The sequence below is a fragment of the Cyclopterus lumpus genome, chromosome 3 (assembly GCF_009769545.1).
Source record: "Cyclopterus lumpus isolate fCycLum1 chromosome 3, fCycLum1.pri, whole genome shotgun sequence".
Taxonomy (NCBI): domain Eukaryota; kingdom Metazoa; phylum Chordata; class Actinopteri; order Perciformes; family Cyclopteridae; genus Cyclopterus; species Cyclopterus lumpus.
Genome location: NC_046968.1, coordinates 24,958,928 through 24,972,297, shown reverse-complemented (window position 1 = coordinate 24,972,297; position 13,370 = coordinate 24,958,928). Strand labels below are relative to the sequence as shown.

Genomic DNA, 13,370 nt, shown 5'->3' with positions numbered 1-13,370 from the left:
AGAGCCAAAACAGTCCAGACTTCAGCAGAAAGAGAGGAAAGAAGATCCCCAAAATCTGTCCGACCGTACACCGAAGTGGAATGTACCAGTGAGGGGGAGCGAGGCCTGGAAACATGGAGTCACGTCCCCGTGAAGGAAAGTCAGGAAAGAAACAAGAACCTGAAAAGGGTTGAGACCAACTAGAACTGAATTATCGATAACGTCGTCTCAAATATTCACACTGCAAATTACAGCCTTCAAAAGTTTCGTGACTCGGTTTTTTTTTTTGTGAATGGAGGCAAATGTAGAAAGAAAAAAAAAAAAAAAAAATCGACAGAAAAAAACAGCAATAGATTTAGGATCAAAAGTAGAAATGCTAAGTATTCCTCGTTGTGCTTTTAACTTTTCTTTTGTCTTAAAAAGGTACGCTCACGTTTAAAGTCCCAGCATGCATTTCCTGTTTCGCTGCGACCTCCACCTGACTTCGATGGACTCAGAGGTCAGAGTTCACCATTTAAACATATATTAGAGAATAAAAACCAAATGAGTCACTTTTAAAAACACTGTTTATAGTTTGAGATTCAATATTCATTCATGAAACTAAAATCAGAAGTTTGATCACGTTAACTAATGACGATTATTTTCTTGATTAATTGATTAGCAGCTTGTTTCGAAGAAACGTCAGAAAGAAATTACTAAAACCAATTAATCGATTATTAAAATATTTGTTTAATAATTAATATAATAGTTGACAACTTATGCAGCTTTCCATCATGTCATTTCTGCGTGCATGTAATATGATCAATTAAAAATAATGTTCATTATTTATTCATCTTTAATTCATCAAATGGTTAAATTGTGACAAAAAGGGCCAAAAGTCACGACAAATGTTAAAGAATTCATAAATGATGAAAAAAATAATTAAAAAATATTCTATTGATTGATTAATCAACGAATGGTTTCCCCAGCAGACATAATATTCTTAGGTTTTGACACATTGGGAGTGAAACTAGCGATTCAATGGCTCTAGAGACGAAATGACTCATCGCCTCATGAAGAGGAAAGTAGTCGTTAGTCACGGCCCAACCCCGACGCGAGGGCTTCACAGATGTACAGTTGAACGTAATCCTCGAAGTGGGTAAATATACAGACTTGTTTTCCTTCCTCACGCCGCATTACAGGCCTGTGACACAACCCTGATGTCCTTAAGAGTTACCATTTAACCCTGGAAGAAAATGACGTACGTAAAAAGCTGCACTTCAGGACGGAGAGGGTTAGTCAGCCAATGAAACATGAAACTCACTCTCTTCAAGTGTGGATAATCTCAAGTGTGCTCAAATTAACAGCGCCAAAGCTTGCTGCTAATTGTTACTGCGCATCAGTCGCTGCCGGGCGTTCTCAAGTCGAACGGCACGATTACGACACGGGCGGAAAAAAAACACGAGACGGGTCGATTGCATGTCGTCGAACCGGTCTGAAGAAACAAAAAAGTGTAACTTAAAACCAATTTGAGGATGTATTAAAAAGCTTATTTGTGATCCCGTTGATCACGTAAAAGTACATTTCAGTTACCGAATTACAAATCACGAGCAGACTTAATTCCTAATCCGCCACATTCCAGATGATGTCACCGCATATTACAATATATTCATCGCAGCGCTAAGATTAATTTATTTGGGAGGTCAACAGCGACCATTAAACGTGTCAAGGTGTAAATATTTGCCTCGACTGCGAAGGGCTTCGAGTCGGGTTTCGGCACATCTAGGAACTTTCTATCCATAAATCCGAGCCGTGTACCCGACACTGTCAGCACTGTTTGAGTTTCAGCTGCCAGGGGCACTCGGTTAATGTAGATCATCAATTTATTTATCCGTTCATCGAGGAATACCAGCGAGCAACAGCTGTGAGGCTACAGGAGGAGACAGATGCTGGAAGAAAACTGGAATTCTTTAAACACAGCTGCATGTGGCTCGTTGGGGGTTGTGCTTAGTTGAATGTGCAAAATCTGCGATCGTTTTTTTTGGGGGGGGGGGGTTTCTTCTTCCTTTTGGCCACCTGGGGGCAGCGCAAACAAGTTGTGGACATAGCATTGATTTGTAAAAACAAACACAGGACTTTCACCCAGGAGACCATTGTTTGTGTGTGTGTGTGTGTGTGTGTGTGTGTGTGTGTGTGTGTGTGTGTGTGTATTCAGGGGATAATTCTCTGTAACTTCGAGCGACCCGAGTTTGACGTTGTGATGTCGTACATTGTTATAAACATTTGATTAAACCTACACGACCTGAATTGAGATAATAATAAAAGGTGTATTAGTGGCATTTAAAAAGGGACAGTTCACCCTAAAATCGTACCTATAGTGCTATTTATTAATCTAGATCGTTTTAGCGTTGTTGAGATAGACCTTTGTCAAATATAATTATGAAAAGGAACATTTCTTTCCAGAAATCCTGACCCGATGCCTCAAGATAAATCAGCTTCATGTGGGAACTACACACTCTAAATCGTATCACCACGTAGAAGGAAGCGTGCTAGCTCACGGCTACAGGACGCCATGCATGTTTTACATCTCCCACGGTCAACAAGCATGAGCCGCTCGAAAGCTCTTCACTTCTATGGCAAATACGGCACATAGCTCCTGGTGACCTCTAACTTCAGATGACAGAAGAATGTGTGTGTGTGTGTGGTGACCTCTCGGTCATTAGCCAACACCCAGGTCATGTTCATAAAGCTCCGTCCACACACTTAGCCATGTTGGAGCAAAGTCAGAACAGGTGGCCTCATCGCGCCCACATGTAGGCCACATGTCGAGCCTTAGCGGGCCAGCGCTAGGCTAACGCTGAGGCAGGACAAGGCAGCCAGGCGAGGGGAGTGACTTAGCACAATCAATACGCTAAAGCTAAGCCACGTGGTCGGAGCAGGAAAGAGGTCAATCCTATTAGTTACATCCGAGAGTCACAAACTCCCGTGACCGTTCCAAAATATCCGTCACCTTCGGATGAACTCCGTTGAACATTACACACCGATGTGTGAAATGGGCTGAGCCACACACACACACACACGTGTGCATGTTGTCTTTAAAAGCATCAAACAACCCGATCAAGATGAATGGGGAGATGTGTTATACATTGTCTGGAATTAAGTTGTTAATGATCTAATCTTGCTTTTCGGGGACAGAGGGGTTGACACATTGTAAAAGAAAGTCAGTGTACAACATCAAAGGGAAACGCAGCCGTACGTGGAGCATTCTCCAGTCGTGGTCCTTTAATGACGATAGAAGGGAACCATATCTCCAGGTCCGCACTTACAACGCCTCTGCAGAGCCGTTATTCGGGACAGTTAATGAGTCGTTCTCCAACATGTCACTTGATGTATTCCCAGCAGTGACGCTTATCTTTCTCACTGGGAGGAGCGAGCGGAGAGAGAGACACACACACACACATACACACACACACACACACCGCTATCGTAGTCACGGGCCAACAAAGGAAGAGGGGGATAGAGGGACAGAGAATCAGGAGGGCGATGGCGGCACTTCATAATTGCCTTTTCATTTCCTGCAGTGATAACGTATCAGGAGGTACAAAAGCCAAATCTTATCTTTGCTATAAAAAATTAAATAAACTTTACGTGTCATCTAACTCTCCTCGACACCGACAAAAACACAAACTACCGGAAAATACACAACGCGGCACTGCGATGAACTTTAACCATGAGCGCGGGGTGACATCCCTCATGTTCTCGGCTCCCTTCCAGACGCGTGTGCTCTTTTCACACTCTGTTTTATTGCAGCACATCTGGATGGAGGGGAAGCGCAAGATGACCACAAAAAAAACCCCCAAAACACAGTCGCAGACACGGCACAAGCTCACCTGTCGAGGGTTTATGCAGCTGGAGCGAGGTGAGCTTTTCAGCATTTATGTAACCGCACTTTATTGATGCTCAAAATCACGAGGGTGGAAAATCCATCTGGGCGCTCTTGAGGGAGCGGTTGGTTTCAGATTTTAGTCTCAAGGTTTATGCAATCAACCTTTTTGGGGTTTTTAGAAAGGAAAGAGATTTTATATAAATAATCAAAAACGTTGTTTCTGTGAAAGAAGAAGCAGATGAACAAAGTGACGGCAGTGCAGATGATTTCAAACTCAGATGACAACGGGCTGCAACGAACACTCATTCTGTGATTTATTATCAAAATGACAAAAACAATTGGGACAAATGTTCTTCATTATGCTTTCCACAAAGTCAACATTTTCGGGTCCAAAATATTTTCAGCTTTAGGAACCAGAAATGTGCCATTTAAGCAGCTGGAACCTGTGAATTTTGGCTTTTTCTGCTGTGAAACCCCCCCCCCCCGACTCAAACGATGAATCAATCGGCTACTTGTTTCAGCTTCCACGTGTGTGAAGATAAACTGGTCAGACCTTTCATTAGAAAACACACGAATCGGAACAAACACAGTCGCCATTATTGACGGCATTGACAACACAGAGTCGTGTGTGCTGCAGATTAATTTAGTTTGAAGACGAACGACGAAGGAAGCCGGTCCACAGAATAAAGCCTTTTCTGTCCGTCTCATTTCGACGTGACACACTGCTGCAGGTGTGGTTGAGGCAGTGGGACAGCTGGTCCGACAGCAAGTGCTGACCACGGTGTGTGTGTGTGTGTGTGTGTGTGTGTGTGTGTGAGGCTGACGAGGCACCTGCAAACTCTGGCGTACCCCTGCATAAATAAAGAGCCTGTGAGAGGACACAAACAGGCACATTGTCGTCCCGCTGCCGACATCTGTGGCCGACGACCGACTAGTTGGCTCAAAAAACGGCGATGAAAGACACGACAGACGAGGCTTCACATCCTGTGAGAACAGTTACTGTCGTGGCCAGACACATCTGGAGATGGTTCTGCACAGATGTAGGGCGGCGACGAAGAGATTATTCTAAATATTGGTTATTTGATTCATTGCTCAGTGGATGAAACTTCAAGTGTCGCGTTCTGTGCGATCCAAAAAAAAAAAGCTGAAGATTTTCAGTTTAAAAAGGAACATACGACAAAAGAAAAGCAGCATATCTAATAATATTCAGACTTTTTGCACTATTCTTCCTTGAAAAATGTATAATAATGGATGCAATATGCAAGTCAAAGCAACTTCCGTGACCGCGTCACCTGCAGAGTGCGAAGGATCCAACTGGAGGAGAGTTTAACTAAAGATTGTTTTTGACCCGCTACGCAACACGATCTAGACCCGACGTGGCTCCGGCAGATCTCCCACGTGACCTCCGACCTCAAGCCGTTACAGTCGGAGCGAGGAGCTCCATGGACTCGACTCTCTCCGCTCCATCGTTGGAGGAGCAGGAACAGTGTGTGCTCCTCTTTCCCAGCCAGTGGAACCAGTCTGGATACGTATACGGTTTTAGAGGGAAATCAGAGCTTGGCACCGGGGGTTGGCGAGATAAACACACACGGTGAAAAGGAACAGCTGGAGTTGTTGTTGGCATTCGGCTTCTTTCAGCCGGAGCGAAATGCCGTTCGTTGTAACACTGGCGTTACAAAGTGCGTTGTTATTGCTTAATATTGACCAGAAGAAACTAGCTGAGGGAAGAATTTATCAACGGTACCTACTGTATGTTGCACGGTTAACTCTGTGCGTTCAGATAAGGACGGTGTGTCTGTCATCGTTTCTAGTAGCCTTTGATAAACACCATTCCCCAACTCAAAAAATAGATATTAAAGCTAAAAATCTGGAGAAATTACTCTTCAGCAGAGCGTTGAGGGATTGTGTGGATCTCTATGACGACAACGTGAGCAGCTGTGTTTTCATGCGAGCTGTAGTTTTTAAGATTTTGACAAGAAGCTAGAGAAACCGAGACCGTCCTGGATGTGACTTCTGCTCCCGATTGGCTTAACGAGTGTTAACAAGTGGGAAAAGAATAAATAAGAGGAATGGGCAACGTATTGAAATCATATATCAGTATTGTAATCGCAAGATTTCTTTCCGTGGTTTTAAAGGCTGCATTACAATAAAATGATGTAAGTATCATCTGTATTAGTTCTATGCAATTGTTATACTGTATAAATATATTACTATATAAAACTGTAATACTATGTTATATTATATCTCCATTTACTGATGAAAAATCTCTTGTTTAAATATTTAGTCAACCATACCATATTGTCACAATATTGACGCATCTCATTTTCTCCGTGTCTCTCGGCCCCAACTACAGTTAAACTAATTGAGAACATGCTTCGAGCACCGGTGTCCGTGACGGATCAGCCTTCCCTCGATCATCTGCTGACAACCCTGAGCAAACAACTCCAAACATATGGCTCGATGTTACATAATCCTCATACCACGGTGAGGCGGGCAGCGGCTCAGAGACAAATGCAACTCTGTTCTTCAACAACACCTCAAGATGCTGCACAAACAACCCTGTGGTGAAGAGCTTGTGTAACTCGCCGCTGTGTGTTTGTGCGTGTCGTACGGCTCAGCGGGCACTCGAGACGTACGCGTTACTCAACCGACAGTCCAGCATCGGGACACTCTTTACCCGGGTTTCAACCTCAATGGAAGTGTACACTCAACTGACGGACGCTGCACATGAACGACGCTCGATCGTTCCCCGTCTCTTTTATAAACGCTCTTCTTTTCCACCTCGGCCTGAGGAAAACAAAAAACACCTTTGGGGGCAGAGTAGATCTGGCTGGACCCCGCCCAGTTGGGGGAAATCCCAGTAATGCACACTAATCCTACTCGGTGTTAGTGTGGGCGCTGTGGGGGAAGACGGTATTAAACATGTGTGTGCGTGTGTCTGAGTGTATGGAGGTAGGCAGCAGCAGCGAGGGAGATGCTGAGAGGTGAAGCCGCTGACCTGGGTTGACTCGCACTGGGAGTGTTTCTGTTGGCCGGGAACGACGGAGGAGCACAACAGGAGCTCCAGAGCTCACCGGAGCCAACGAGGCCCTGCAGGTCCTCCACAGGCAACAAATATATTACTTGCAAGTAAAAAAAAAAAATAAAAAATGCAACTCGCAGGTTAGACCTGGACACATTGCACAATAACAAAGAACTACACGAGTCGTCTTTGTGTCCCAAAGAAAACAAATCTCAAAATCTTTTCAGCCACACAGTTGCATAAACAGACAAACACACAAAACGCATACACACACACACACACACACACACACACACACACACACACACAAAGCTGAGTTTAGGTGCTACGTTTGACTCGTAGCTGGGTTCACGTCGTCATAAAGTATAATGAGCGAGTGAATTTGTGTGTGTGTGCACAGGAAAGTGGGTCGAGCCCTTGATAGCAGGTCAGTGTCCCTGAAACACCCTACGAACACACAAACACACACACACACACACACACACACACACCATTAGCTGTGCTCCTGCACTAATGCCCTGTGACGCCTCCTCTCCGGTCTTGGGAAGCAAACCCTGATGATGCTTCGTCGGAGTGAGCGGCGTGCGGTAACCCCACACTCCCCCACTTGACCCAGAGGGAGGGCAGAAGACAGCTGAGCTCATATTAAGCCGTCACTTGGACTCGCGTGTAAAAACAAATGGCCGCACTTCCTGTGAGCAGTGGTTACGGTTTACCAAAACAGACACACACAACAAATATTCCCAGCATCTTGCTTTTCATGTCTTAGCATTTTAAGACTTTTGACAGATTGATTTAAGACAATTTAACACTACTAATATAATAATAATGTATCCTTTGTTGATCCCCGTGGGGAAATTCTCTGCATTTGACCCAACTGGAGCAACTGGGGGTTCAGTGTCTTGCTCAAGGACACTTCGACATGCAACTATGGGGAGAGCTGTAAACCTTCTATTATACACGCTACTGCATTGGTTACTACACACCATGTTCGATGTTGACATGGAAACAAAAGGAGATCGAGACTACCCAAACTATTTCACACAATAAATTCCAGTGTGCAGTAGTCACAGGAATTTAAAGCTTAATGTAAATTTCAGTCATAACTGGCGCAAGAAGGAAAACCGTGTGCGGAATGACAGACCACAGATAAGCACTAAACCAACATCAGGTGAACTATTCACTATTCATATTTCACATATTTCATTCTGCAGGGCGGAAACGAAGGCAAAGGATGTTGAAGTCAGTCAAATCTGTCTATTAAAACTACATCATAAGCGAAGCCTGTCCGTCAAACCTCTTGCGTTCTTCTAATTTTCAATGATAACCGCGTTCAACCGAAATGCCGTCGCTCGCCGTGTTTATCCAACCAGCGCAATGCGGTTTATGTTTTCATCTCCTTGAGGCTGAGTCGTATTAATTGAAGCACGAGAGCGACAGGGCTTGTCAGGATCTGTACACGTTACTCCAGCTGTTGGCTGGTTTCCCAAAAAAAAAAAAAAAAAAAAAAAAAGCCAACAGCTCTTGTAAGTGATATCTTCCATCAAGAGTTAAAAAAAAGGGATTTTAAAAAAATCTCCATACGCTTTCGGCCTGCGACTGACAACCAGCAGGAAACGCCCGTCTGTGTTTGCTCAAGAGCTGTTGTCCAACACTGTCCTGTCTTTGATAGCAGGAGGTGGGAAGAAAAGGAATGAGGTAAATTAAACCCAACTGCCATTAAGCAAGAATTAAACCTATTTAACCTTTAAAATAAACCTCCAACCTTTGATGGAAATGTATGTTTTATTTACCACAAAATGCTTTGCCTTCATAATGTATAATAAACATTTGTTTGTGCACAAATACTTGAATCCACTGAAAAAGTCTAATATTTGCTTTCCTGGCAGCCTTTGGACATTTCTTTCTTCCCACTTCTAACTTTCCATAGTTATTTATGCACCTACGTTACCCATAATGCAACTTGGCTGCTGACAGCTTGGTCTGAGATTCCTGTGTGTTTTTCTGGTAATAATAACTAATGTGGCCTCGAGCAGAGCTGAGGGGCAGTCTACATACAGAAGTCTGGTACGCTCACTTCTCTCTTACTTCACCTCATTTTTGTGATATATTTATCAGACTTTGGGCACAAAGGGGATTTTAAACAACCTCCCACTGACTCCAACCGTTAACACCTGCAAACTGAGGCGCATGCCAGAGGTCAAGGTTAAAATCAAACTCAAGAACATGAACTCGAGAAGAGGTCAACACTTTTTACTGTGACCAGGAAGTCAAACCTCTAGACAAAATGAAGATGAAGTTTTACTATGAGGCTCTCTCTCTCTCTCTCTCCCTCTCTCTCCCTCTCTCTCTCTCCCTCTCTCCCTCTCTCTCTCTCTCTCTCTCTCTCTCTCTCCCTCTCTCTCTCTCCCTCTCTCTCCCTCTCTCTCCCTCTCTCTCCCTCTCTCTCCCTCTCTCCCTCCCTCTCTCTCTCTCTCCAGTAGCTCCAGTCTTGGCATCAATCACCAGAGGGCAGATACGCAATCTCACTGTGCAAACAATTAAAGGCTGCTCCTCTGCACTCAAAACTACTCACTCGTGTTGCAGCCGCGAGGATTAACCCAATACGCTTACTCATTAACCCCGGAGACACACCAGTGAATGGCATTCCTGGGAACGGTGTTAGCTAAAGCGAAGGCAATGAAACGCAGTGCGGAGGTACTTGTTGCAAAGATTGTTGTCTTGCCGGTTACTTTTTAACCCCGGCTGCTTCTGGGCCGACTGTTCCAACTTGACTGGCAACACTGGCAGGATCCTCTTCATCGTATTATTGCATGGGGAGGAAATTAAATTGATTATTTCGCTGTTGGACTGCGACATTAACAATACAAAAATAATGACATCGCCTCTGCCAGAGTGGCCTCAAAGTCGAGATGCCATAAATTATTTGTCTGGTATGATTTTAAACACATTTGCACCATCGCGGCCGACTCTACCCTGATGAAGAAATACCAGAAGGCAATGTATGCATTCCTGTGAGCACTGCCCTCGTTCTTTGTACGTGAATCAAGTGTAACAAGCGGGTGGATGGGTGACGTCACAGCGGGCGATACAACCACTTAAAAAAAACAACAACACTGTTTGCAATAAGCAACCAGAATTTGACTACCTGACTGGCAGCATTGTGCATACAGGTGTTATGTAACCGTCAGGAATTCAGTTGAAGACAAACGAGAAAACAATGTGCGGTTGTGAAACTGTCAAAAGTCTCTGGATGGGCGTGCATTGAAGTGACAGGTTCCTGAAGATGACAAAGAATATGAGTGGAATGTCTCGAGAGATATGAAAACAACCGTTTTTTTTCCCTACGCAACCTTTGGCCGAGTCCTCTGCTAAAAAAGGTCTACGGTCAGACAATCTTTCCCCTGTGCAGAGAACAAATGGCAGTAATCGCCAAAACAAGAATAATACCAGAACCACTGCTAGGCCACTGGCTGTTTGTAGATAGAGCTCCTCTGTGTGTGCGACATAATCCCCACACAGATGGATCCAAAGTGCAATAAAGCCTCTGCATGGGGGCAGACACGACACAGGGCTGACCACAGAGACAGTTGTGTAACTGATGTTAAAAGACACAGAATGACAGAAACTCGTAAAGGAATCAATCCCTTTATACAGACAAACATCAGCCCACACATACTGGTACGACTTAAATAACTCTAGAAGACAGTTATCGTTCTCTTAAAACTATGTCAAGGCTGCATTATTAGCAAGAACGGTCTGTCTTTTGAGGCAAATCCACAAATCACGTCTTTCGGGTGTCTCGTCTCATTGCAGTCGAGTCTAAAGTCGTCATGTTCGTAACTTTGGTCGGCCTCAAGGTCAAGTCTCTCGTCTCTAATTCGCAGCTTCGTCATCAGCACAGCACTTTTGCAAACGACACATGCGAATCTATTCAATCCCAGAAGGCGTTCTGCTTACCTCTAGCACTGGCCCGGCCCCCAAGATGATCTGCTCCACTCCGCTGGCAAATCCCTTCTGGCTGAGAGCGGTCAGGTGGTGAATGAGGAAGTTCGTGCTTTGCGTCTTCCCAGAGCCGCTCTCCCCAGATATAACGATGCACTGATTCCTCTCCCTCTGCAGCATGGCGTGGTACGCCACGTCCGCCACGGCGTAAATATGTGGCTCCAAATTGCCCAGCGCGTGATTATCGTACATCTTCACATACTTGGGGTTGTAGATGGGCAGGAACTTGAACGGGTTAATGACGATGAGGATGCTTCCGACGTACGTGTAGATCTTTTCCTGACGGAAGCGCGAGCGCAGGTTGTCCAGCAGCGAGCGCTCGTTGAGCTCCGGCAGGTGGCACAGGTCGGCGTGGTCCCCCTGAGGATCGGGCTGTGGCAGCAGCCCGCGCTCCACCATGCGCCGGCGCTCCTCCGTGACCTGCAGCCACATCTGGAGGCTGCCGCCGTAGTGGATGGAGCCGTCCAGGTTCTTCAGCCTGAGGAGGAAGCGGTAATCCTCGCCGCCGGACAGCGAGCGCTGCTCTAACGCCACGCGGGGCCAGAGCATCATCCTCTGCACGGGACAGTCGCAGGGGTTCAGCACCCATTCTTCCCCGCCGAACTCCTTCACCTCGGCCAGAACGTAACACTTGGTGCGGTCCAGCTGCAGGCGTTCAATGACGCGTTCGATGGCCTCGGCGGCGGTGGTGGTCTTGCGGGCGCTGATCGGGCAGTAGATGGTGCCCTCGGCCAGGGCGCCCGGGTAGATGCGCAGGGTGAACTCTGAGTTCTCGAAGCGCGGCCGCCGGCCCAAGGTGCCCATGCCACCGACGCCACCAACGCCATCACGAGCACTCATGGCGGAGCAGGAGTTCCCATTAGCAGCAGCCCGGCACTGGCACGTCCTTTACTGGGCTGGAGACACCGCCGAGTCAAGACATTACCTCTGTGGAGCAGAAGAGGGAGACACAAATATCCATCAATACTCTGAAGCTGTAGGATCGGTCTAAAAAAAAATCTAAATATCGCCGTTTTAAAGCCGACGCTGAAAACCCAGATTACACATCGATCAACAGCACCAGCAGGAATGACGCTGCACATCTACGGCGTGAAACTGACACAAAAGCAGACTTGTACCAACTGTTGAATTGATCCAAATCCAGACCAAAGCCCTCTGCAGTCAGACAGATTACGAAATGTGTCGGATTATGACACAGGGACTTCATGTGCTATTATGTAATCTAAAAAAGGGCCAAAGTATTTTTGCTGGAGCCCCGACATGCACACTCATAAAAGGATGACGGATAAGTCATCTGGATCTACGGGATTACCATTAACACACATACACGCTCCCGAGGACACACGCGTAAGCTCTCGCCAACGCCGAGACCAACAGCTGCCGGCCTCTTTACTGAAGAAGACACAATCACGCCCTTCACAAGTCTCTTCATTAGTACACAGCAGAGGGACATCATGGGGTGAGGCCACGGAGGGGAGGGGGGGGAGAGAGAGAGAGAAGTGACTGAGCAGCTGTGATTTCTTCACTATCAAGTTTTGTAGAGTTCTGATTCAAAAACCACATCGGAATGAATCTATATATATATATATATATATATATATATATATATATATATATAAATAAATATAATCAGCATTGCATGGGGATGGTTGCGAGTTTGCGAAACTCCAAATAACTAAGCCATATATACACGTGATTGCTCAGCAGGACACTGCAGGCGTTTGACTGTATACATGATATCTAGCTATCATGATGCTTTTAATAATGATAATAATAAACATAATAAGAATACCATTCAAGAGCGGACGTCACAACATTTTTAAACATGAAGTTAAAAAACATAAAAGACACTAATAAAACTTAAACAAAAGCAAGACCAGACAAATAAGTCTCGAGCTGCTTTTTTTGTCAGCAGATCTTCTAAAAAAGACCATAATTTGTGTCACATGTGATGCTTTTAAGTGCTAAAATATAAAGAGGCCCTTCATTGTGATTATGTCTGTCGACCGCGGATGAAGCCTTTCGTTGCAATAGCAGTTGTATCGCTTCTTTCATCCAAACCAGAGAGCATTGCGGTCTCGTGTCTAATCGTCGACGTTCAATGCATTCCACGAGTTACCATGTGACGCGCTGCATTTCGTCTTTATTGTACCCACTTTCCTTCAACTCGTCTCTCGACTTCTCCTTCAGGCGAATTTTCAAAGCAGGCGAATGAGCTTCAACTTGTTGCGATCAGATGGAGGCTTTTTTCTTTTTACGTCGCCATTCCTTTTAGAGAAAGGAATGGCGACGTACTGCGTTACTTAAGTTGTAGTTAAGTTGCCATGCGTGCCGCCATTAGTAGTTCTTTCATATGTATTGTTTTGTCTGACCAACAGTCCAAAAACACAAAAGATATCCAGTTCATGTTCATGTTTGACAAAGAAAAGGATCAAATGTGCACGTTTGACAAGCTGGAACAAAGAAATGTTGCAGATTCATTTGCTACAGTGTTGCAGC

At 45.2% G+C, this 13,370-nt stretch overlaps 1 protein-coding gene across 1 annotated transcript in view; it reads right to left on the bottom strand.

Moving 5' to 3' along the window:
* Positions 1-13,370, bottom strand: part of myo9aa (myosin IXAa) — an 89,926-nt gene that overhangs the window by 56,584 nt on the left and 19,972 nt on the right. The window contains 1 exon segment of the mRNA XM_034561195.1: positions 10,827-11,798. Coding sequence (XP_034417086.1) covers positions 10,827-11,711 — 885 coding nt within the window. The 5' untranslated portion in view covers positions 11,712-11,798.